Source organism: Hyaena hyaena, unplaced genomic scaffold, assembly GCF_003009895.1.
Source record: "Hyaena hyaena isolate Hyena2069 unplaced genomic scaffold, ASM300989v1 scaffold_52, whole genome shotgun sequence".
NCBI lineage: Eukaryota > Metazoa > Chordata > Mammalia > Carnivora > Hyaenidae > Hyaena > Hyaena hyaena.
In genome coordinates this window covers 1,899,106-1,926,433 of record NW_024080684.1, presented here as the reverse complement: position 1 = coordinate 1,926,433, position 27,328 = coordinate 1,899,106, and the positions used below count along the sequence as shown (strand labels likewise).

Below are 27,328 nucleotides of genomic sequence, written 5' to 3'. Positions count from 1 at the left end.
AACTTATTTTAGCATTATACACAGTCAGATGAATATAGCAAGCAGATAATTAGACGTCTTCAAGTAATAATGAAATATATAAATGCCTTTACAATTCTTTTCTTAGAAACTTAACTCACATTTTTATCTTGTCCAGTTCACATAAGGATGAATTGTAGCTGGAATTAATTCATAACGGGGGGAGGTTGCACTAAGATGGCTTAAAGCACATAAAGCCTTCCTTTTCGAAATTCTAAGTTACTGTCATTATTGGAGTAAGCACACATAATCTCAAACTTGTATGCCCATAAGAATCATATGGAGAGGGTGGAAAAAAGATCCCCAGGACATGGTGGGACCCGTGAACCTATATTTAAAAAAATCATGAGGCTGTTTCAGGACAGCAGTGTAGGAAGACACTGAACTCACTTCTTCCTGCACATACATCAAATCTACAGCTACACGCACAACCCTCTCTGAAAAGGACCTGAAAACTAGCTGAGCAGCTCTTCAGAAAAGGATAAAAAAGCCAAATTAAAATGGGAAGGAGGGGCAGAGACATAGTCTCACGGAACCACACAGCAACCCAAAAGCAGATGGGATCTCACAAATACCAAGCACATCCCTGATGAACTGAGGGGTTCAAGCCCCAACTGAGGCATCCCAACCCTTGGAATTTACACTAACATCTGTATCCCCACACATCTGGCTTTGAAACTGAGGGTTACATCCAGGAGACCCAAAGGGCTGTTGTAAAAAGAGACTCTTAAAGGGGTCATGAACAGACTCACTCACTCTGGGCCCCTACTTCAAAAGCATCAGGTTGAAATACATCTAGACATACATGAAGAAGAGACATTGGCTAATCTTAAAAGCATCTTCCAAAGGGGTGAGGGTCTATTAGAGCTCTTTCTGGGGACAGAGGTGCTAGCAGGCATCGTTTTTGCACTCTCCTTAAACCTTGATAATGCTGGTACTTGAAGGCACCATTTTTGTGCTCTCTCTCTACCTCACTAGCACCACTTGGTGGACCCCTACACTCTCTTGTGACCCTGCCCCACTAAACCCAGTTGGTAGGTTTGCCTTGGCCCAAGGCTCCCCTACAACTCCACCCTGCTAAACCTGGCAGGTGGGCAACCCCAACCCAGTGCTCTCCCATAGCCCTGCCAAAGCCGGCAGGTGCACGCAGTCCACACAGAGGACCTCCCCTTGAATGTCTGACACTGGTGACAAGAAGAGCTTGTGTTTCTGGGCTCCACAGAGTTAAAATGGCAGAGAGATAATTCTTGGCAGGTTACCACCCACAGGTCACTGCACAGACAGCAGACTGAAACACACCACGTCTTCCTGTGACCATTCCTTCAAGACTGAAAAAGATACTCATCTTACCTACAACATAAAAATGAAACAGTCAAGCAAAATGAGGAAACACAGGAATATGTTCCAAACAAAAGAACAAGATAAAACCAAGGAAAAAAAAACTTAATGAAATAAAGATAACTAAACTAACTGATAAAGAGGTCATAAAAATGCTCATCAGTCTTGGAAGAAGAATGGATAGACACAGAGAGTTTCAACTAAGTGATAGAAAATATAAAGAAGTACCAAATGGAAGCCACAGAGCTGCAGAATATAGTAAGTGTAAAATACATGAGCATGGTTCAATAGCAAACTCGATGAAGCAAAAGAAAGGATCGCCAACATGGAAAACAGGGCAGTGGAACTCACCCAAACAGAGCAGCAAAAAGAAAAAGAATTTTAAAAAACTGAAGACAGCTTAAGGTACCTATGGGACAACATCAAGAGGAACAACATTCTTCTTGTAGTGCTCCCAGAAGGAGAGGAGAGAAAGGGACAAAAACTTATTTGAAGAAATAGTGGCTGAAAACTTCCTTAACCTGGGGAATGAAACACACATCCAGATACAGAAAGTCTAGAAATTTCCTAGTAAGAAGAACCCAAAGATATCCATACCAAGACATATTATAATTATAATGTCAAAAGTTAAAGATAAAAATACAATCTTAAAACCAACAAGAGAAAAATAACTTGTTTCATACAAGGGAATCCACCTGACAACACACACACACACACACACACACATACCATAAGCAGATTTTCAGCAGAAACTTTGCAAGCCAGAAGAAAGTGGAATGACATATTTAAAATGCTAAAAGCAAAACACATCTAACAGAATAGGCAAGATTATCATTCAGAAGTAAAGGAAAGATAAGTTTTTCAGACAATCAAAAACTAAACCAGCCTTACAGCAAAAGTTAAAGGGACTTTTCCTTTAAGCTAAAAATAAAAGGCACTAATTAGTAATAATAAAACATCCAAAAGTAAAAATTTCACTGTTAAAAATAAATATATAGTAAAAGAGGTATACTAATCACTTAAAATCATAGCATAAAGTTAAAATGACAAAGGTAATAATAGTAATAAAAATTAGTTAAGGGATACACAAAATAAAAAGATGTCAAATGTGACATCAAAAACATAACATGGTGGGGTAGTAAAACTGTAGAGTTTTAGAATGCATTCAAACTTAACTTGCTATCAACTTAAAATAGGCTGTACAGATATAAATATAGAAATATAGATATAGATACATATATAGATAGATTGATTGATACATGTAAGCCTTATGGTAACCACAAAGCAGAAACCAACAGCAAATACAAGAAAGATAATAAGAAAGGAATGTAAACATAACACTACAGAAAGTTATCACACCACAAGAGAAGAGAGCAAGAAAAAGAAAGGGGTAGAAAAAAAACCTATAAAATAGCCAGAAAATAATTAAGAAAAGACAACAAATACATACCTATCTATAATTACTTTAAAGTAAATTCTCTAATCAAAAGATATAGAGTGTTGGGTGGTGGGGGAGAGGGGAAAGTGGGTGATGGGCATTGAGGAGGGCACTTGTTGGGATGACCACTGGTTGTTGTATGGAAGCCAATTTATATAAATTATATAAATATATGTATATAAATTATATAAATATAATACAACAAATTCTATTTATAAATAAATAAATAAGAAAAAAGATATAGAGTGGTTGCATGACAGAAGAAAAACAAGACCCATCTATTTGCTGCCTACAAGTGAATCACCTCAGATATAAGGATACACACACACTGAAACTGAAAGGTAGAAAAAGATACTTCACGCAAATGGAAACCAAATGAAACCTGGGATAGCTCTACTTATAGCAAATAAAATAAACTTTAAAACAAATAATTGAATAAAAGACAAAAATGGGCATTACATAATGATAAAGGAATAAATCTGGCAAAATATTTAACACTCATAAATAGGTATGCACTCAACATAGAAGCACCTTAGTAATGCGGGCATTTCATACCCCACTTTCTACAGAATATTCCATTCAAAAGCAACAAAATATACATTCTTCTCAGTTGCACATAGAACATTTTCTAGGATAGATCATAATTCAGCCACAAGTCTCAATAAATTTAAGAAGATTGAAATCATACAGAACATTTTTTCATACCACAGTGATATGAAAGTAGAAATTAACCATAAAAAGAAAACTATAAAAAGTCACAAATGTATGGAGAACCAACATGCTACTGAACAAATCAGTCAACAAAGAAATCAAAGGAGAAATAAAAGAATACCTTGAAACAAATGAAAATTACAATACAATATACCAAAATCTATTAGATGTAGCAAAAGTAGTACTAAGAGGAAAATTCATAGCAATATAGGCCAACCTCAAGGAACAAGAAAAATCCAGGGGTGAATGGCTGCCTGAGTTGGAGGAGCACACGACTCTTGATCTCAGGGTCATGAGTTCAAGCCCCACATGTGGTGTAAAGAGAGTACATAATAAATAAATTAATTAAATTTAAAAAAGAAACAAGAAAAATCCCAAGTAAACAAACAATACACCTAAACAACTAGAAAAAGAGGAAAAAATGAGGCCCCAAGTTAACAGAAGAAAGGAAATAATAAAGCTCAGAACAAAGATAAATGAAATAAAGACTAAAACAATAGGAAAAATAAAGAAAGAGCCAATTCTTTGAAAAGATAAAAAAATTGATAAGCCTTTAGTTAGATTCACTTTAAAAGAGAGAAGGCCCAAATATATAACATCAGAAATGAAAGAGGGAAAGTTACAACTGATACCAAATACAAAAAAAATCATAAAAGACTATTATGATAAATCAGATGCCAATAAATTGGACAACCTAGAAAAACCTGGGTAAGTTCTTAGAAACATGGAATCTTTTAAGACTTAATCATGAAGAAACAAAATCTGAATAGACTGATTATTGACAAGAAGAGTGAATCAGTAATCAAAAACCTCGCAACAAATAAAACCCAGGATGAGAGGCTTCACTGATTAATTCTACCAAACATTCAAAGAAAGTTTAGTATCTACCATTTTCAAACTCTTCTAAAAAATTGAATATTAAGGAATGCTACCAAAAGCAATTTACAAGGCCAGCATGATTCTAATACCAAAAACAGAAAAGAACAATGCAAAAGGAGAATTACAGGCCAATATCTCTGATGAACACAGATGCGACAATCCTCAACACATTTTTTTAAATCAACAAAATTTTTTTAAGTGTTTATTTTTGAGAGAGAGAGACAGGGTGTGAGTGGGGGAGGGGCAGAGACAGAGAGAGACACAGGATTGGAAGCAGGCTCCAGGCTCTGAGTTCAAACTCACTAACCGTGAGATCATGACCTGAGCTGAAGTAAGATGCTTAACCAACTGAGCCACCCAGGTGTCCCACCTCAACACAATATTTACAGACCAAATTTAACAATACATTAAAAAGGTCATACACCATGATCAACTGAGGTTTGTTCCAGGCATGATAGGATGGTCCAACATCTGTAAATCAGTCAACCTGGTATTAACAAAAATCATGATATTAACAAAAATAAATATCATATGGTCATCTCAATAGACATATGAAAAGAATTTAACTAATTTCAACATCCACTTATGATAAAAACTCTCAACAAGTAGATATAAAGGGGATGTACCTCAACATAATAAAGGTCATATATTATAAGCTTACAGCTAACATCATACTCATCAGTGAAAACCTGAAAGCTTTTTCTCTAAGATCAAGAACAAGACAAGGGTTTCTAACTCTTGCCACCTTTGTTAAACATGGTACTTAAAATCCTAACTAGGGAAATTAGGCAAGAAAAAGAAATAAAAAGTATCCAAATTAGGAAGGATGTAGTAAAACTGTCACTATTGGCAAACAACATGATTTTATATGGAGAAAACTCTAAAGACTCTACTAAGAAATCTACTAAGAAAAAAAAAAGTTAGAACTTAGAAACAAATTCAGTAAAGCTGCAGGATGTAAAATCAACATACAAATACCTGTTGTTTTTATATACTAACAACAAACTATTAGAAAGTGAAGTTAAGAAAACAACCCCACTTACAGTTGTGTCAAAAACACAAACCCATTTAGAGTTGTGTCAAAAAGAATAAAATACCAAGGAATAAGTTTAATCAAGAAGGTGAAAGACCTGAACACTAAAAACTACGCGACACTGATAAAAAAAAAAAATTGAAGACAACACAAATAAATGGAAAAATATTCTGTGCTTGTAGATTGAAAACTTAATAGTATGAAAATGTCCATATTATCCAAAGCAATCTATAGATTCAACGTGATCTCTTAAAAATCCCAATAGCAATTTCACAGAAATAGAACAATCCTAAAATTTTTATGGAACCACAAAATATCCCAAATAGCCAAAGCAATCTAGAGAAGGAAGAACAAAGCAAAATCCTTGATTTTCAAACTACATTACAAAGCTCTAGTAATGAAAACAGTATGGTACTGACACAAAGACAGATACAGAGATCAATAGAAAATAAACTTTTGCATATATAGCCAATTAATTTATGATAAAGGGGTCAAGCATACACAATACGGGAAATTATCATTTCAATAAATGATATTGGGAGAACTGGACAGCCTCGTGCAACATAATGAAACTGGACCACTATCTTATACCATATACAAAATTAACTCGAAATAGATTTAAGACTTGAATGTAAGACCTGACACCATAAAACTCCTACAAGGAAATATAGGCCAAAAACTCCCTGACACTGCTCTTGGCAATAGTTTTTGGATCTGACTCCAAAGATACTGTCAACAAAAGCAAAAGTGAACAAATTTGATTACATCAAACCAAAAACCTCTGCACAACAAACGAAATTATCAACAAAAAGAAAAGGCAACTTACTGAATGGGAGATGTATGCAAATCATATATTTGACAAGGAGTTAATATCCAAATTGTATAAGAACTCATACAATTTAAAAATGGGCAGAAGATCTGAATATTTTTCCAAAGAAGACAAATAGATGACCAACAAGTATATGAAAAGATGATTAACATCACTAATCATTGGGGAAATGCAAATCAAAACCACAATGAGATATCATGCTAACATCTGTCATAATGGTTGCTATCAAAATGACAAGAAATAACAAGTGTCGGTGAGAATGTAGAGAAAAGGGAACCCCCAGTAACTGTTGGTGGGCATCCAAATTTGTGTTACCACTGTGGAGAACAGTATGGAAATTACTCAGAAAACTAAAAATAGGGGTGCCTGGGTGTCTCAGTCAGTTGAGCATCTGTCGATTTCAGCTCAGGCCATGATCCCAGGGTGGTAAGATCAAGTCCCATGTCAGGTTCTACACTGAGTGTGGAGCCTGCTTGTGATTCTCTCTCTCCCTCTGACCCTCTCCCCTGCTCGTGTGTGCTCTCTCTCTCTAATATAAAATTTAAAAAAACCCTAAAAACAGAATCACCATATGATCTAGCAATTCCACTTCTGGTTATCTGAAGAAAAATGAAAACACAAATTCTAAAATATATATACATCCCTATGTTCATTGCAGTACTATTAACAACAGTCAAGATATGGAAACAACCAGTGTTTGTTGATGGATGATTGGATAAACATGTGATCTCTCTCTCTCTCTCTCTCTCTCTCTCTCTCTCTCTCTCTCACACACACACACACACACACAATGGAACAGTATTCAGCCATAAAAAGTCATCAAATATTCATTTGAAACAAGAATGGAACGTCACAGTATGCTGAGTGAAATAAGGAAGACAGAGGAAGAGACAAACACCATATGATTTCGCTTAGATGTGGAATCTAAAAAACAAAACAAACAAACAAAATATAACACAATTCATAGATGAAAAGAATAGATTGATAGTTGCCAGATAGGAGAGGGTTGGGAGGTAGGATGAAATGGGACAGAAGTGTTAAAAGTGCAAACTTACAGTCATAAAATACATAAGTCATAGGGACGTAATGTACAGCATGGTGACTACAGTCAATTAAAATTGTAAGTATGCTATGTAACTTTATATAGTGACAGGGGAAGCAAGATTTATTGTGATGATCATTTCCCAGTGTACATGAATATTAAATTATGTTGTACAGCTGAAAGTAATATATCATATATCAAATATGCCTCCATTTAAACATCTTTTAAATCATACCACCCAACTGATCTTCAAGTAGATGACTTTGGAACTGAGCTGTGTGAAATCCTGGAAGTAATAGGATCCTTTAAAAGTAGGGGCACCTGGGTGGCTCCGTCAGTTCAGCGTCCAACATTAGCTCATGTCATGATCTCACTGCTCATAGGTTTGAGCCCCTCATTGGGCTTTGTGCTGACAGCTCAGAGTCTGCAGCCTGCTTCAGATTCTGTCTCCCTCTCTCTCTGCCCCTCTCCCACTCTCACTCTATCTCTCTCTCAAAAATGAATAAATGTTTAAAAATTTTTTAAATAAATAAATAAATAAATAAAAATAAAAGTAAAGACATGGCTCCAGGTCCATTATAAACAATTGTTTATTCCCAAGTTCCCAGTTATCTCTGATCATAGACATAAAAAAATAAAGGAAGAAAGAATATCATTATTTAGTTCAAAAATATAATAATTCTGAAATTTTATCCCATTTATATATGTAAATAGGTATGTATTTCTGTGTGTATTATATATTACATATACACCTCATGTATAAATATGTTTGTTCTATATTGTGTTACTTATGTATTATAAATTTTATATTTTCATATACATATTATATATTATTTCAACCTAATATTATCCTTTTGAGGTGTAAATATATACATAAAAATGCAGGAAAAGCATGACTAAATTCAACATCAATTTATCATAAAAAACTCTCAACAGATGGGTATAATACATATTTATTTGAACACACATATATAGACAAATATACATGTATATATCTGACATATACACACACATGTATATATATTTATATATTATATACATACATTATATGTGTGTGTGTGTGTGTGTGTGTGTGTGTGTAAGACGGATAATAACAAGTTGAATTTCTGAGAATTCAGTGGACTAGACTTAGGTGTAAAACTAAGCTGCTTTAAAGAAATATCACCTGGGTGGCTCATTCAGTTAAGTGTCCAACTTCAGCTCAGGTCATGATCTCACAATTAGTGAGTTCAAGCTTCACATTGGGCTCTGTGCTGACAGCTCAGAGCCTGGAGCCTGCTTCAGATTCTTTGTCTCCCTCTTTCTCTGCCCCTCACCCATGCACACTCTGTCTCTCTGTCTCTCTCTCTAAAATAAATAAACATTTTTAAAAAACTTTAAATAAAGAAAAAAATTTTAAATGTATACTTATTTTTGAGAAAGAGAGCAAAAGCAGGTCAGGGAGAGAGAGAAGCAGGATCGTGCTGACAGTGACAATCCAATGCAGAGCTCAGACCCACGAACCACAAGATCATGACCTGATCAAACAATCGAATGAGCCACCCAGGTGCCTCTAAAGAAAATCTTTAAATTTAACTTTTCATGCATGAGCTGTGAATGAGCTACGAGAATATGATACATATACATCCCACATACAGCTATGATACTATATGTGAAGAAATACCTTCTTTAAATGTTGAAACATCTGGGGCTACAGGGTAGCTCAGCTGATTAAGCACCTGATTCATGATTTCTGCTCAGGTCATGATCTCACAATTCATGAGATTACCCCTGCATCAGGCTCTGTGCTGACAGCATTGAGACTCCTTGGGATTCTCTCTCTCCCTTTCTCTCTTCCTCTCCCCTACTCTCCCTCTGCCCCCCTCCTCTAAAAAAATATTTGAAATATCTACATGAGGAGCAAAGACTCTCAGGGTGAGAGGTGTGCCCCACATGGGTCCTCCTCATCTTTTCATTCAGAGTGGGGTAGCCATAGTGCCCAGGCTGATTGTCTGCTTCTGTTCTACTCAGGGAGATGTGATCTGCCCACCGCACACAGCTTGTGCCAACACTGTTACAGGTACAGAAGATAGTGATGGCAGAGCAAACTCATACGCATCAAATTTAATAATCAACCTACTCCTTCCATTAATAAATGTGAACAACTAAGAATTTCCAGTTATATTTAAAACTAACAACAAAAGGGGTGCTTGGGCAGCTTAGGCAGTTAAGGGTCTGACATCAGCTCAGGTTATGATCTTATGGTTCATTAGTTACAGCCCCACGTTGGGCTCTGTGGTGACAGCTCAGAGCCTGGAGCCTGTTTCAAATTCTGTGTCTCCCTCTCTCTCTGCCCCTCCCTGGCTTGGGCTCTGTCTCTCTCTCAAGAAAACAAAACAAAACAATGCTTTAAAATTAATAACAAAAAGGAAAAAGGTCAAAATGAGGACAAAACAACTGATTCTGAAGGAAACAAGATAATTCTAGTAAGATAAGACAATTTCAAATCATTCTTAATAGTATTATAAGAAAAACTTGATATCCATTCATGAACTAGAATAAACTAATATGCTACAAAGGAATAACAAAATAAGAGTTCATGAAAATTAAAAATACAATTATCAAAATTAAGGAAAAAAGTTAGTTGAGTTGAAAGAAATAAAATGAAGTCTCTAACAATTTAAAGCAGTAAAACTAAGAGGTGAAAATATTTTTTAAAAATCCAGAATAAGATATAAATCCAAGACACACAAAGGCAATCCTAAGGGGAAAATACATTGCAACTCAGGCCTATCTCAAGAAACAAGAAAGATCCCAAATACAAAACCTAACCACACACCTAAAGGACCTAGAAGCAGAACACCAAAGAAACCCCAAAGCCAGTAGAAGAAGAAAAATAATAAAGATTAGAGCAGGAATAATCAATATAGAATCCAATAAAACAGTAGAACAGATCAATGAATCTAAGTGCTGTTTTTTTGAAAAAATAAACAAAAATAAACCCCTAAACAGACTTCTAAAAAAACGAAAGAAAGAGAACCCAAATAGACAAAATCACAAATGAAAGAGGAGAGATTACAACCAAAACCACAGATACACAAACAATAATTAGAGAGTATGATGAAAAGTTTATGCCAACAAACTGGGCAATCTGGAAGACATGAACAAATTCCTAGATACCAACATACAACCAAAACTCAAACAGGAAGAAGTAGAAAATTTGAACAGATCCATAACCAGCAAAGAAATTGAATCAGTTATCTCTCCCAATAAATAAGAGTCCTGGGCCAGATGGTTTCCCAGGAGAATTCTACCAGACATTTAAAGCAGAGTTAATACCTATCCTTCTCAAGCTGTTCCAAAAAAGAAAAATGGAAGGAAAGCTTCCAGACTCATTATATGAAGCCAGCATTACCTTGATTCAAAAACCAGACAAAGACCCCCACAAAAAAGGGAGAATTACAGGCCAATATCCCTGATGAACATGGATGCACAAATTCCCAACAAGATACTAAAATCAAATTCAACAGCATATAAAAAGAATTACTCACCATGATCAAATGGGATTCATTCCTGGGATGCAGGGCTGGTTCAAGATTTGGAATGTAATACATCATATTAATAGAAGAAAGGATAAGAACTATATGATCCTCTCAGTAGATGCAGAAAAAGCATTTGACAAAATACAGCATCCTTTCTTAATAAAAAAACCCTCAAGAAAGTCAGGATAGAATGAACATACCTTAACATCATAAAATCCATTGATGAAAAGCCCACAGCTAACATCATCCTCAATGAGGAAAAATTGAGAGCTTTCCCCCTGAAATCAAGAACGTGACAGGGATGTCCACTCTCACCACTGTTGTTTAACATAGTGTTGGAAGTCCTAGCCTCAGCAATCAGACAACAAAATGAAATAAAAGAAATCCAAATTGGCAAAGAAGAAACCAAACTTTCATTTTTTGCAGATAACATGATATTCTACATGGAAAACCCAAAAGACTCCACCAAAAAGCTTCTAGAACTGATACATGGATTCAGCAGAGTTGCAGGATATAAAATCAATGTAAAGTGGGGCACCTGGGTGGCTCAGTCGGTTGAGTGTCTGACTTCAGCTCAGGTCATGATCTCATGGTTTGTGGGTTCGAGTCCCGCATTAGGCTCTGTGCTGACAGCTCGGAACCTGGAGTCTGCTTCAGATTCTGTGTCTCCCTCTCTCTGACCCTCCCCTGCTCACGCTGCCTGTCTCTTTCTCTCCCTCAGAAATAAATAAAACTTAAAAAATTTTTTTAATAAATAAATAAAATAAAATAAAATCAATGTAAAGAAATCAGTTGTTTTTATTTACACCAATAATGAAGCAACAGAAAGAGAAATCAATAAATGGATCCCATTTACAACTGCACTGATAACCATAAAATACCTAGAAATAAAACTAACCAAAGATGTAAAAGATCTATATGCTGAAAACTATAGAAAACTTATGAAGAAACTGAAGAAGACACTAAGAAATGGAGAAACATTTCATGTGCATGAATTGGAAGAATAAATATTGTTAAAATGTCAATACCACCCAAAGCAATCTACACATTCAATCCAATTCCAATCAAAATTGCACCAGCATTCTTCTCAAAGCTAGAGCAAACAATCCTAAAATTTATATGGAACTACAAAAGACTTCAAATAGCCAAAGTAATGTTGAAAAAGAAAAACAAAGCAGGAGACCTCATAGTCCTAGACTTTAGCCTCTACTATAAAGCTGTAATCATCAAGACAGTATGGCACTGGCACCAAAACAGACACATAGACCAATGGAGTAGAATAGAGAACCCAGAATTGGACCCACAAATTGCATGGCTAACTACTCTTTGACAACGCAGGAAAGAGCATCCAAGGGAAAAAAGTCTCTTTAGCAAAATGTCCGGGGAGACCTGGACAGCAACATGCAGAAGAATGAAACTGGACCACTTTCTTACACCATACATAAATATAAATCCAAAATGCACGACAGACCTAAACATGAGACAAGAAATCATCAAAACCCTAGAGAAGTAAACAGGCAGCAACCTCTCTGACCTCAGCCGCAGCAACCTCTTACTCAAGAAGTCACCAAAGGCAAGGGAAATAAAAGCAAAAATGAACTATTGGGACCTCATCAAGATAAAAAGCTTCTGCACTGCAAAGGAAACAATTAACAAAACTGAAAGGTAACCAACAGAATGGGAGAAGATATTTGCATATGACATCGGATAAAGGGTTAGTATCCAAAATCTATAAAGAACTTACAAACTCAACACCCAAAACCAGATAATCCAGTGAAGAAATGGGCAGAAGACATGAATAGACACTTTTCCACAGATGACATCCAGATGGCCAACAGACACATTATAAGATGCTCAACATCACTCATCATTAGGAAAATACACATAAAAACCATCTCAACAGATGCTTGTTTTCGATCTTTTCTCTGGATCCTCTTACCTTTGATCTCTAAATTGTATGGGTCCACGGGCCTATTATATTCCCTTACTTTTTTTCCGCTGCTATATTTCACTCATTCATTAAATGATCCCATTTAAACTCACTATTTAGATGTCACCTATATACTGATAACCCCAATTTTATCTGTCAACTCCCAACCTCTCCACAAACATCCAGATATCAAATTGATTTCCTATATCTGCAATCAAACCTACATTTCAAATGTAATATGCCAACAAGAGAATTGTCATCTCAATCCATACTCCACTCTGCTCATCTCTTTGTCTTCCCCATATCAATAAATAACAGTACCATTAATCCAGTTGTTCAGGCCAAAAGCTATAAGTCATGTTTAGCTCCTCTCTTCCTCATGTTCTGCCTCCAATCCATCAGCAAGGCCAACGTCTAGCATGAATTTACAAGAATGGTGTGTCCAAGAAGAACACGAATTCCCTAATCCTATGATGAAGTATTATCATACTCGTATTACCACTCACAACCCTGTTTGTATTAATTATATCTCTCATTCAAAACAATATAGTTTTCTTAAACGCTTTTTAAAATTTATTTTTGAGATAAAAAGAAAGAGAAAAGAGAGAGAGTGTGAGTGAGTAGGGGAGGGGCAAAGAGAGAGAGGGAGGTACAGAATCTGAAGCAGGGTCCAGGCTCAGAGCTGTCAGCATAGAGCCTGACGTTGGGCTCAAACTCATGAACTGTGAGATCATGACCTGAGCCAAGGTAAAACACTTACCCAGCTGAGCCACCCAGGAGCCCCAAAGCAATACAGTTTTTAAGATGAGAATTCTTCTCTTGGTCTATGGCACAAAGACTGCATGGTCCACAGTAAATAATATTTACATGATATTTTAAATGTTGAATATTGGTTTCTTTTTTTAAATCTTCAAATCATAAAAGACTTACTTATGTTTAGAAAATTAAGTATAAATTCTATAAACCTTGAGAAAATGAAAGTAATGCAAAGCAGGAGTTAACAGGTGGAAGTGGATGTGGAGGAAAACACAGGGACAATCAATCTCTGACTTATCCAGTAGGAAATCAAGAAGCACTGTCAAGATTGTATGGGTCAAGAAATAAGAGTTTTCATGAAGTCAAATAACAAAGGAATTTTTTTAATGAGCTGGTAGGCATTGGGAGTGGGGAAAGAGAACAAATATAAGTGAGCTAAATATCTCTCATGCCACAGATAGGAAATAATAGCTATTTATAAATTGATACATTATATGAATTATATATTATATGAACTGATACACTATATGAATATCATTTAAGACTTGGATTTAACCTCGAGAAAAACTAACCATAAAATCATTGGAAATAATTACTTCTGATGAGTGGAAATAAGGAAAGTGTATTGAACTTTATTTTTCAGTTAGTAGCCTCTTTAGTGTTTTAATTTTTATTATGGCACATCTTGCTGGCCTAACAATTACATAAACAAAAAAATAAATATATTATTAAATAATACAGCAAATGATCATATCTGATCTAGTTTTATGTCCATATTTACATGTTTTTCTTAATAAAGTTTATAAAGAGACACCAGTTTTTCTTTCACTGTTGTTCAGTAGCATAAAAAATATAAATGCTCGTCTAGGACCCACTATGTAAGTACAAAGATTGGCCAACTACAGTCTGGTCAAAATACATTGACACCAGATTAGGTAATTAATAAAAGGATTATATGAAAAGGATCCTTCAGGTCTAGAATCAGAAAAAGCTCACACAGAGATTCACTATAATTTATCTCCTTAAAATACTGCAGGCCCACATACCTCTCCAAAGGGAGACACTGCTGCTTTGAACACAGTAAACACTTCCATTGTCCTAATACTACCTCTCGTCCTACTTTTATGCTTATAAACATGGCACTATTTTTACCTTGAATAATGCATGGCTTGGTGGCCTGCAATATTAAAATAGAAGTCTGTTGTATGCTTCATCTCATTGGTGTGCCCAGTGGCCTCAATCCAGTGTCCAATTGGGAGACAATAAACACCATCCACCAAGTTGTTTTCATTATAAGTACAGCAACGGTCGTGGTGAGGTCCATTGCCTAGAACAAGAAGGAATGACAAACAGAGCAATTAAATCAATGCTTTGCTTAAACAGCCACAAAGTAGCTGATGCAAAATTAATAGGAAGAAGAAAATAAATATAAAGCTGCTTAATCTACACATTTCATTATGAACAAAGATAGGCTAGAGTGAGGGGAAAAACAGAAAAAATTTGTAGAGTTACAAACGAATTTCATAGAGTTGTGTGCTCCCTTTGAACAAATGCATATTTACAAAAGCATATTAACTCTAAGAGTTTTATGGTTACCTCTCAGTGCCTTAACTGTCTGTTGTGAGTCATCCTGCAACCTTTTTATCTTTCTGGTATGCAAATTCATAACTAAAATCAGTAATAAAGTATTTTAGTATCATCTCAAACAAATGAATTTTTAAATAAATACATTAATAACTAATAAAACAAATAATCATATCCAACCTACTTTGCATGTAAATCAGTGGTTAGTACTATTTCCAGATGGGACAATTAGTATCATAGAGATTAGCTACCTTGCCCAAGGTCATAAAATTAGTAAGTACAGCACTAGTAGCACACTGATACTCCAAGTCTTCCATCGTTCAGGCACCTGATACCTTCATCCTGTTTTCTACCTACTTCACAAGCACCAGCACAAACTACATTTCTTCCATTGAGTAAACCAAAAGAGACAGAGATGGAGGAACATGTCTCTGAAAATACTATTTGTCTACATCACATTCTGCCCAGTATCTACTACACTAGTAAACAGATCTTCTATTTCTATGAAAATTATAATTCATATATTATTTGTATTCATCCTTCTTATGTGACCACCCTATTTCAAATCATTCCTTTCCTTAAACTACCTAGTTTACATAGATTGTCTTTAATAAGAAAAACAGTTAAGCAAAATAAAAATAGGAATGTCACATTTGTTACAAATATGAAAATCTGACTCATTTGTTCTTTGCTCTGTCTTACAAAATATTTTACCTAAAGTTATTTGGCATGAAATCTCAAAAACAAAAAGTCCTTAAGTCATTGGATGATTCTTTAGGATATAACTCCCTCCCATCCAATAGAAGGTACAAGACTGCTCCCTTAATAAATCATCACTGATCTTCCTATATCAGACTTCTCTTTTTCTCTTGATTACTACAGGCTTTACACCGATTTCTCCTTTACCCTTGATATTTAATAGATGAGGACTAAACCATACTAGCAGCCCCATTTCTAGAAATATATAAAATAGAAATATAACAAGAGTAAAAAATGATACATAGAGATACACGTGTTAATAATACTATTTTAATAACAAACACTCTAAACTATGTAAGTTCATGTATTCATTTTTCCACAAATATTTATTGATTGTCAAGGACATGATCCACACCTGGCTAAGTCATGTTAATGATTAGGTATTTACCATAAGAGCAGTAAAAAATGAAATATTTTAAGTAGGCTGCTAACATGACCAAATTTTTATTTTGAAAATATCTCTCTTGTTACTGAGTAAAAAATTAATTCAAACTCAATGAGATTAAAGCAAAAAAGTCCATTTAGGAAACGACTTCATTAGCCCAGGCAGGAGATCATGAAAGCCTGGAGGTAAAGAAGGAAAGGAGTAGGCAGATTAGGAAGGAAAAGCCACAGGAATGGTGACAAGCTGGGTATGGGAGGTGAAGGAAAAAGGGAAGCAACAATGTCTCCAGGCTTCTGGCAAATATAACTCATTATACAGTTGTACCACTCACTAAGATGTGAGATCTGTAAGAGGTTGGAAGGGAAGATCACTAGTCTGGTTTTTGCATGTTGGGCTTGAAGTGCCACTTAGATACAAAAGGAGATGTCACATGCAGAGTTGGCATGAGTTAGACACTCAGACCAGAGATCTGAACTAGAAAAATAAGTTTATGAGTCATCTACGTGTAAATGGCAATTGATGCAAGTGTATGGATGAGTCACAAAGAAAAACAATATTGATGTAGAAAAAAAGGTTTCTAGAACCAAGTCTGAAAGCATCCCAACATTTAACAGCTGGATAGAGAAGGATAAGCTTACAAAGGAAGAGAAGTAGGAGAGAAAGACTAGGAGTGGGTAAATGAGGTGGGAAAACATGATTAAAGTGTCAATAGAGATTAAAAACTGTGTGAATACATGTCTGACTGTTAAAGGTAGTTACATACGGAGAATGGAGTTGGGATGGGGAGGACCATTTTACTCTAAACTACTCTGAATTCACTGGATTTGTCACAGAGCACAAGTATTACTTTTTGGTTTAACAAAGGAATAATATCTACAGCTCCCACTGTTCAGTACAATAGACTTGAAACAAGTGAAATATTACAAATTAAATACATACAAATATTCAGGAGCTCAAATATACATAAATTAAAATATTCAAGAAAAATTACTATCATAACATCAACTTCCTCATCCTTAGTTTTTGGAATTACCCATTTTTACACATACATGTTTTAGGAGAAGTAACAAAACATTTCTATTTCTTTCACCAAGAAGGTATCGGTGGAGGCCTAATGGAGAGCTGGAACTCCCACCACACACAGTAATAATAAAGTCTATCTCTTTAGTTGGGTCAATCCCCAATCCAGTTGTCAATAGATGGGGAATCTGGGTAACAAGGTAGCACTCCCACCCCCCTGCTGGAGCAGTGTTAGAGGAAACCAGTTAAACCCAAAGATTTGAAAAAGATTCAGAGTCACACATTATATAATTCTCAAAATGTCTAGGTTTCAACAGGAAGTCATTCCTTATATAAAAAAATCACAAACATCTCAACCTAAATAAAAATTTAATTGCTTGAAAGAGCCCAACATCAAGAGATGTTAGAATTCTCCAAAAAGGATCTTAAGCTTCAACAACCCATTAGAACACAGTTGAAACAAATGAAAATATTAGAAAGTCTACACACACACACACATGCACACACACACACGCACAAATAGATGACATAAAGAAGAACCAAATGGAAATATAAGAACTGAAAAATGTAACAATAGAAATAATAACCTCAGTGGATAGGCTCAAGAACACGATGAAGCAGACAGAAGAAAGAATCAGCAAGCTGCAAAATAGAACAATAGAAATTAATCAATCAAAGCAACAGTGAGAAAATAGACTGAAAAAAAAGAACAGAGATTTAAAGACCGGTGGGACATCTGGGCTGTTTCTAGGTTTTGACTATAGTAAATGAAACTACTGTAAAATAAAATTTTAAAAATGGCTGTATATATCTAACTTTCATGTAATTAAATCCCGAAAAGTGAGAAGAGTGTGTGGATGAAAAAAACTTGAGAAAATAATGCTTAAAAACTTCCCAAACTTGCAAATAAACATAAACCTACAGATTCAAGAAGCTGAGCAGATTCCAAACAGGAAAAACAAGGAAATTCATGCCACTACATATAATTAAATTTCTGAAAACTGAAAACAAAGAAAAAATCTTGAAAGTAGCCCGAAAAAAATAACAATTTAGGAGAACAAATGTAATGTCAGTAGGCTTCTCAAAAGAATGGCTAATAGAAGATCTCAAAGCAGAAAAGAAATCACTGAACATAAGGGAGGCTGAACAGAGTAAACAAATACATGAGTAAAAAAACAGACTTTCCTTCTCCTCTTGAGTTACTAACAAAAATTATAATGCTACTTGCTGTGTTTCTACATGTATAGAGAGGAAATATTTAAGACAATTATATAGAGAAGAGCAAAAGGATAAAAAGGAAGGTAAGATTTCTCCACTTTATTCAAACTGGCAAAATAATGACACCAGTCAGCTAGGATAAGTTATGTATGTATGATGTAGGTATATCAAAATAAAATTCTAAAAAATGTTCAAATATGAACTGTACATGTCATATAAAGGTAGGAAAGACACAGGGGAAGAAAAAACAGAGAAAACTAAAACCATAAAAATAAAAGGACAAACTTAAGTCCTATAGCCAATAATTACAGTAAGGTAAATAGGCTAAATATACCAATTAAAATAGAGTGGCAGAATGGGCTTTTAAAAAATGAACCAATTGCATAATATCTAGAAGAAATTCACTTCAAATTATATATGAGATGGAAAGTACAAGTGTAGAAAAAGATATACCATGTAAACATTAATCAAAAGAAAGCAGAAGTGATTATGTTAATATCATATGAAGTAGAACCTTCAGATCAAAGAAAATTACTAGAGATAGAGATGGAAATTATATGATGTGTAAAAAAAAAAAACAATACTATACTGTATGTTAACTAACTTGAACATTTTTTATGTGTCTTGAGTATTTTTTTGGCAGCATATTGCTTTATTTATTTACTTATTTTTTACAAATAGTTTATTGTCAAATTGGTTTCCACATAGCACCCAGTGCTCATCCCCATAAGTGCCCTCCTCCATGCCCATCCCCCTCTCCCCCCCACGTCCATCAGTCCTCAGTTTTTGTCAGCATTCAAGAGTCTCTCATGGTTTGCCTCTCTCCCTTTCCCCCACCATTTCCCCCCTTCTTCTCCCCCTTGTTCCTCCGTCAAGTTCCTCCTAATCCTCCTATACGTGCAAACATATGATATTTGTCCTTCTCTGCCTGACTTATTTCGCTCAGCATAACACCCTCAAGGTCCATCCATGTTGCTACACATGGCCAGATTTCATTGTTTCTCATTGCCATGTAGTATTCCATGGTATAGATAAACCACATCTTCTTGATCCATTCGTCCGTTGATGGACACTTAGGCTCTTTCCATGTTTTAGCTATTGTGGAGAGTGCTGCTATGAACAACTAACTTGAATTTAAATAAATAAAAAAATTTTAAGTATCAACCTATCAAGAAGCTGTAAGAATTCTAAATTCTTTGGTGTGTTTACCAAAATAATTTGGTGTGTGTACCAAAAAATAGAGTTGCAAAATATGTGAAACAAAAATGGGGACCACTGAATGGAGAATAGACAAGTCTGGGATTATATTGGAAATGTCAACACTCTCTCAACAACTGATAGAACAACTAGCCAGAAAATCAGCGAAAAATAAAATAACTCAACAGGGGCGCCTGGGTGGCTCAGTCGGTTGAGCGCCCGACTTCGGCTCAGGTCATGATCTCGCGGTTCGTGGGTTCGAGCCCCGCGTCGGGCTCTGTGCTGACAGCTCAGAGCCTGGAGCCTGTTTCAGATTCTGTGTCTCCCTCTCTCTCTGACTCTCCCCTGCTCATGCTGTCTCTCTCTCTCTCTCTGTCTCTCAGAAATAAATAAAACATTAAAAAAAATTTTAATAAAATAACTCAACAACACCATCAACTAATGGAATTTAATTGATATTTATAGAACACAGAATGCAACAATAGCAGAATGCACATTTTCAAGTGTGCACAGAACATATACAAAGCTAAATCATATCCTGCACCATAAGACAATCTCAAAATTTTAGAATTAAATCACACAAATCACACTGTGACCTCAATAGAATCAAACTGGAAATCAATAGATAATGGGAAAATATTCAAATACTTGAAAAATGATCAACATATTTCTAAATAATCTATGGGTCAAAAAAGGAAGTCTCAAATGAATTAAAAATACATTGCAATGAATGAAGATTAAAATAATATATATCAAAATACTATGTGTGATATAGCTAAAGAAGTTCTGCGAGAGAAATTTAAATCCTAAAATGCATACAGTAAAAATAGAAAACATTTCAAATCAATTATCTAAGCTCCACTTCAAAAGATTAGGAAAAAAAGAGCAAAATAAATCCAAAGCAAATGGAAAGAATGAAATAATAAAGATAAGAATGGAAATTAATGAAATTAAAACTGAAAAACATTAGAGAAAAATCAGTAAAAAGAAGAGCTGGTTTGTTGATAAAGATCATTAAGACTGGCAAATTTCTATTAACATTGGCAAAGAAAAGTGAGAAAAGGCACAAATTATTTAAAAAAAGAAAGGAAGGAAAAGGGGAAAAGAAAGGAAGGAAGGAAGGGAAGGGAAGGGAAGAAGAGAAGGGAAGGGAAGAAGGGAAGGGAAGGGAAGGGAAGGGAAGGGAAGGGAAGAGAAAAGGGAGAGATATCACTACAGACTTTGCATGCATCAAAAGTGTAAGAAAATACTATAAAAAATAAAACACATAAATTTGACAACTTAGATGAATTGGACCATCCTCAAAACATAAATTACCACAACTCACTGAATATGAAATAGATAATTTGTATTCCTATAACTCTTCAGGATATTGGATGTATCATTTTAAACCCTCCCAAAAAGAAGTTTCAAAGCCCAAATGGTTTCAATGGATAACTCTACCAAATGTTTAAAGAAGAATCAATACTGATTCTATGCAATCTCTTCAACATAAGCATGAAAAGAAAAAAAGAAAGAAAGAAAGAAAGAGAGAGAGAGAGAGAGAGAAGAAAGAAAGAAAGAAAGAAAGAAAGAAAGAAAGAAAGAAAGAAAGAAAGAAAGAAAGAGAGGGAGGGAGGGAGGGAGGAAGGGAGGAAGGAAGGGAGGTTGCCCTTATTTGCAGATGACATAATTGTCTAGAAGAAAATCCCAAGGAAACAATCATACTAATTAAAAAAAAAAAAAAAAAAACTCCTAGAATAAGAGAGTTTACCAAGGTCACAAGATATAAGATAATTATGCAAAATAAATTTTATTCCTATATACTAGCAATGAACATTTGGCAATTAAAACTGAATACAATACCATGCACTTAGGTATAAATCTAAGAAAAACATGTACACAAGTTATATGCTTAAAACCACAAAATGTTAGAAAAGAAATCAAAGCATATCTAATAAATGGAGAGGCATACTATGTTCATGGATAGGGTGGCTCAACTTCCATATCTTATACTAAAATTAATTCAAAATGCATCAGTGGACTTAAATGTAAACTTTCAGAAAAAATTAGAGGGGAAATACAGTATTTAGGGCTGGACAGAGTTCTAAGACTCCACACTAAACACAATCCAGAAACGAAAAATTTATAAATTGGATTTCATCAAACTTTTAAATTTTTGTTCTGCAATAGACCTTGTTGAGAGAAAAACAAGACAAGTTTAGATTAGAATAAAATACTTGCAAACCATATATCCAACAAATGACTCATATACAGAATATTAAAGAACTCCCAAAACTCAACAATACGTAAATCAACAATCCAATTAGAATATGGGGAAAAGACAAGAAGTGGCAGTTCACCAAAGAAGATATACAGATGGCAAAGTACTTGAAAAGATGCCAACATCACTAGCCTTAAGGAAAATGCAAATTAAAAACACAGTGATATATCGCTACACACCTTAAGAATTTTTTTATTTTTATAAAAGAAAAATAGGACAATGCCTTCTGTATACAAAGCTGAGAGAAACTGGGTAACTCATACACTGCTAATGGGAATATAAAATGGTACAATCACTCTGGGAAAATGTTTGGCAATTTCTTTTAAAAACTAAGCTTGCAAGAACTATACTACCCACCTGTACCCCTGGCATTTATCTCAGAGAAACTAAACTTTTATTCACACAAAAACCTGTAGAAGAATTTTTACAGTAGTTTTATTCATTATAGTCAAAAGCGGGAAACAACCCAAATGTCCTTTAGTGTGTGAATGTTTTAACAAATTTTGACACATCTATACCATGATTTAGCCACAAAAAGGAATGATCTATTGATATGTGCAACAACCTGGGTGAATTTCCAAGGAACTATCCTAAGTGGGAAAAAAATGTCAACCTCAAAAAGTTATACATACTCTAGTATTCCATGTATTTAAAATTCCTGAAATGAAAACATTTATAGAGATAAAGAACAGATCACTGGTTGCCAAGAGTTGGAGGGTTGAAAGCTTGGTTTAGGGGAGGGGAGTGGGCATGGCTATAAAAGAGTAACATGAAGATCCTTATGGTAATGAAAATATTACCACTGAGGGAAACAATAAAATTTACACGGGATCCTTTCTATTATTTCTAATGATCACAGGGTGCCTGGGTGGCTCAGTCAGTTAAGCATCTGACTTTGGCTCAGGTCATAATCTCAGTTCATGGGTTCAAGCCCTGTGTCAGGCAGGCTCTGTGCTGACAGCCAACTCAGAGCCTGGAGCCTGTTTCAGATTCTATGTCTCCCCCTCTCTTTGACCCTCCCCTGCTCATGCTGTTTCTCTCTCTCTCTCTCTCAGAAATAAATTTTAAAAAAACATTAAAATATTTCTAACCATCGCATGTGAATATACAATTACCTCAAAATAAAAGTGAATTATATTTTCAGATTGGAGCTGGTCATTGCCAGTTATTCATTAGCATTAATTTAAAATAAATAAACATACAAAAAGCTCACTAAGGTAGGATAAACTAATCTGTATTGGCAGAAAAGGGGGAAAGGATTAATTTAATTAACAATAAACACCTATTTCCTTAGAGCAAATTTGGCCATCATGTTATTTGTTCATCAATGCAAATTTGGTAAGTCAAAATAAAGTCAATAAATGTGAAGGAGTAAAAGGCCTGCTTCCTGACACTCGAGTAAAAAACAGAGAAGAAACCTCAGAATTTAAAAACAGAACTAACACATTACTTCAAGTAGTTCACCCAGTTTGAAAGTTCAGGTTAAAATTAGTTTATTTTTTACAAAGTCAAAAGTTTTGAAGTTATATTAGTTAGCAAAATCTATTGGATAGTGTAGTGTGCTTAAAATTAAAATTCTAATTATTATGCATAGGTTATTTTATTTGAATCTACACTCTCTGGAACTTGACTACTTTGAAATTTTCATTTCTAGCACATGAATATAAATTCTGAACTTAAGACATCAATCTCTAATTTTAGCTAGTAATTCACTCAAACCAAACCTCTCTCATGCCCCATCTGTTACTACCTCAGAAGCTATTGGTGCATAAAGTTGTACAAACATGGTCTAATCATTACCAAGTCTTCAGCATTTTGATATTCTGTTCTAATCGCAAAAGCAAAACAAAATAAAGCACACAAAAAGAATCTTTTTGTTCAGTGAATTGCCTCTTTAAAAGAGTGGATCCTGTTCCAGTTGAGTGCTTTGATAAATTGCAATATGCAATGGTAGAAAATAGTTGAGTTTGGGGCTGGGGGTGGGAAACAGATGAACTGTCTCATAGACTAGAGGACTCAGATGCAATTAAGGAAGGAGAGAATTGGGGGGGGCGCAGAATGTAAAGATTAAGAAGGACAGGTAAAATGGAGAAAAAGGAAAGAGAGGAGATAATTCAGCTGGTAAGCTACATAAGGTAAAGTGGATAATCAAAACAAGCTGGTCATGAGAACACCAAAGAGCAGTTAAAGGTAAGCATTTTAATATGTAATTTGAAGTTGTCTGCCCTCCTGTAATATTCCTCTCTTCTTCTCTTCCTCAACCCTCAAAATTACCTACTACATTCACAAACACATTTCTTGTGTAGACAGAAAGAAGACAGTCCACTAATAAAATGTATTTAACAGCTGGATTCCTTGTCTACATTGAGTGGATGTAAAACAGGGCAACATGAGCAGGGCCACAAGAAGGTGCATCTGCTAAGGAGAGCAGAAGCAGCAAAGCAAACTCAAGAATGATCTTGAGAATGTAAACCTTCACTGTGTATACAGGCATCTTAGAGAGGTTCCAACCTCCCAAACTCACAGGAACAGGGACTGATTACATATATATAATAGAATCTATAGAATCTATATATGGGGGTGGCTGGGTAGCTCAGTCAGTTGAGTGCCCAACTCTTGATTTCAGCTCAGGTCATGATCCCAGGGTTCTGGGATAGAGCCCCATGTTGGGCTCCATGCTGAGCATAGAGCCTACTTAAGATTCTCTCCCTCCACCAAAAATTAAATACATACATACATACATACATACATACATACATACATAACAGAACCTCCACACACACATCAGAATAAAGTATTAAGAGATAAAACAATGAGATCTAATAAGAAAATGATACATAATACAATACTTACATAGAACATTCTTATTTACAAGATTCTTGTCTTAGTTCTTTAAAGAAGCGCACAAATCTTAAGTGAAAATATAAGTAGACAATACTTTATACTGATGGGAAAAAATAATATTATTTGGCTAATGAAAACTAGGAAATCAATGACTACCTGAGGGGATATGAAGAAAACTCTATACTAACTCAGGCACATGGAAAAAAATCTCATTCCTGTAGAACAATATTGCATTAAAATAATAGGAGGCTTATACAGTTAAGATTGCCATACCTAGAGTTTAATCTGAAATCACTTCTAAGAAAAATCCAGTAAAAAGCCATCTAACAAATTCAGGAAAGAGCTCTGAGAGTTTTGATGAAAAATAATAATAGCTACAAACACAAATAAGTAGCCCACTTAGCCATGATAAAAAAACAGGAATTAGACTGAGAGATATGAAAATGTTATTGGTTAAGGAGGCTTGAATGTGGAGAACCAAGAAAGAAAATATCAAATGTGACAGGATGATTATGGTAATGAGTCAAACATCTGGCTCAGGTATGTATGTATGTATGTATGTGTGTGTGTGTATGTGTGTGCACACATGTGCAAGTGTGCACTTGTGTGTATGTGTGACTGTCTTTCAAAGTAGAAAACTGATGATTAATGGCAATTGCTATTTTTATGGAAAATAGTAAGCTGAAATGTGGGATGCATTAACATCATCCTTTCTGTATATCTGGACATACAAACCTGTCTAATTCTTTTAGTCAAAAATCAGCCACTCACCCTAAGACAATTACTTGATGGAACTATGAGTCAGCAGGCTCATCCCCACCTTTGTACACAATAGGTCTGGTCTCACTAATGACCAGACTTAAAACCATTCAAATATGCTTCAAATCTTATGAGATCATCAACAAAAGCCCTTGCAATGGTTGTTTAGTAGGCAGGCATTGTGTGTTCATTCTTTCAAAGATGAGCTTGAAGTGTGCAGAAAAGGGGAGCAGCAGGAGTGATTAATAAAGCTTAGCCTTGGGTCCACTCTCTGCCATGCCTCCAGAGAGGATCTTTTAGGGAAAACTCCCAGAGAAGTCTTACCAGTTCCAGCTAAGAATTAAAAAAAATAAAATAAAAAGTTAACACCTGCCAAACCATACAAAGCAGAAAACATTAGAAGGAAAAACTTCCATGATTACAGAAAAATATGGATGAAATTGAGGATTACATCAATCTAGGTTGAAAAAATATGACAGAAAATAAAGAACTTACAGAAAAAAAATTCAATAGTTCTTTTCTTAAAATATTTACTAATAACTTAATAGCTCATTGTTATTTATGTTCCACCCAAATTTATATGTTGAAGCTCTAAAATCCTAATGTGGACTTTATCTAGACATAGGGCCTTTAAGGAGATAATTAAGATTAAATGAGATCATAAGAGTGAGGTCCTAAACCAACAGGACTCGTGTCTTTACAAAAAGGGGAAGACACACGGGAGATCTCTCTCCATACACACATAGAGGAAAGCCAGTGTGAGGATACAGTGAGAAGACAGCCATCTGAAGCCAGAAAAGGAGCTCTCACCAAAAACCAAATTTGATGGCTCTCTGATCTGGGAATTTCAGCTTCCAGAACTGTGAGAAAATAAATCAGTTATTTAAGCCACCGATCAATAATATTTTGCACTAGCAGCACAAGCAGACTAATGCACTCATACACAAGAAATATCCTTGAGTTTAATATATATTCAAGTATGTCTGAGAGCTTATGTATCCAACCCTGTGGTAAACTGAGGTTGAAAAATGCAATTTAAAACATGATTCCCAATGAACAGACCCTTGTTAATTATATGAAGGTTACACAAAGCAATTAGTGAATGAAACAAAGCTACCTTAAGTTATGAAAATAACTGTAAAACCATATGGTAAAATACTAACACATAAACGGGATATTCAAGAATGGCAAATAGGCTTCCTTTCCAATGCCATTTTCAATGTATGGTGACTGAAATGTTATGTTGAGATATATTTTAAGGAGCAACTGGCCCACTGGGAAAGAAAACTGTGATAGATTTATGATGTGTACATGGATGTGGAAAACTGTAAAGTGGAGATGGCTGTATCAGTGTGAGCCGGAATTACCAAGAAAGGATTTGCAATGGAGGGATGGCTCTCAAGTTGTGACTGACCACGGGTTATGCTTTGGATGCATAACAGAGAGCAGAGAGCAATGTAGGAATGAGTATGATTCAAAGCAGGAAATAGATAATAGAAACAAATCTGTTTATTCCAGTGGGTAGAGAGACAACACAATACTGACTAATAGAGGTTCATACTACTAACCAAATTCTAAAGCAAGCACGGTAAAACAACTGACTTGAAAAAGCAGAGAACAGAACTACCACTTCTCTAGCCATTATTTAAGAACTCAGATTCTTTTTTAATGTGGAAGACTTACACTAATCAGGGATTCATGATGACACACACATCTCAAATGGAAAGCATCTCAAGGATTGAAGCTTCTCTTGAAAAGCATCCCAAACAATGGCATAACCAGGCAATTATACTTCCATTTAAAT

General features: G+C 35.1%; 1 protein-coding gene across 2 annotated transcripts in view; it reads right to left on the bottom strand.

Moving 5' to 3' along the window:
- The window catches only part of EPM2A (EPM2A glucan phosphatase, laforin), a 113,063-nt gene that overhangs the window by 51,794 nt on the left and 33,941 nt on the right, over positions 1 to 27,328 (bottom strand). For both annotated transcript variants that reach the window (XM_039230919.1, XM_039230920.1), the window contains exon 2: positions 14,648 to 14,822. In XM_039230919.1, coding sequence (XP_039086850.1) covers positions 14,648 to 14,822 — 175 coding nt within the window. The remainder of the gene's footprint in view (positions 1 to 14,647; positions 14,823 to 27,328) is intronic.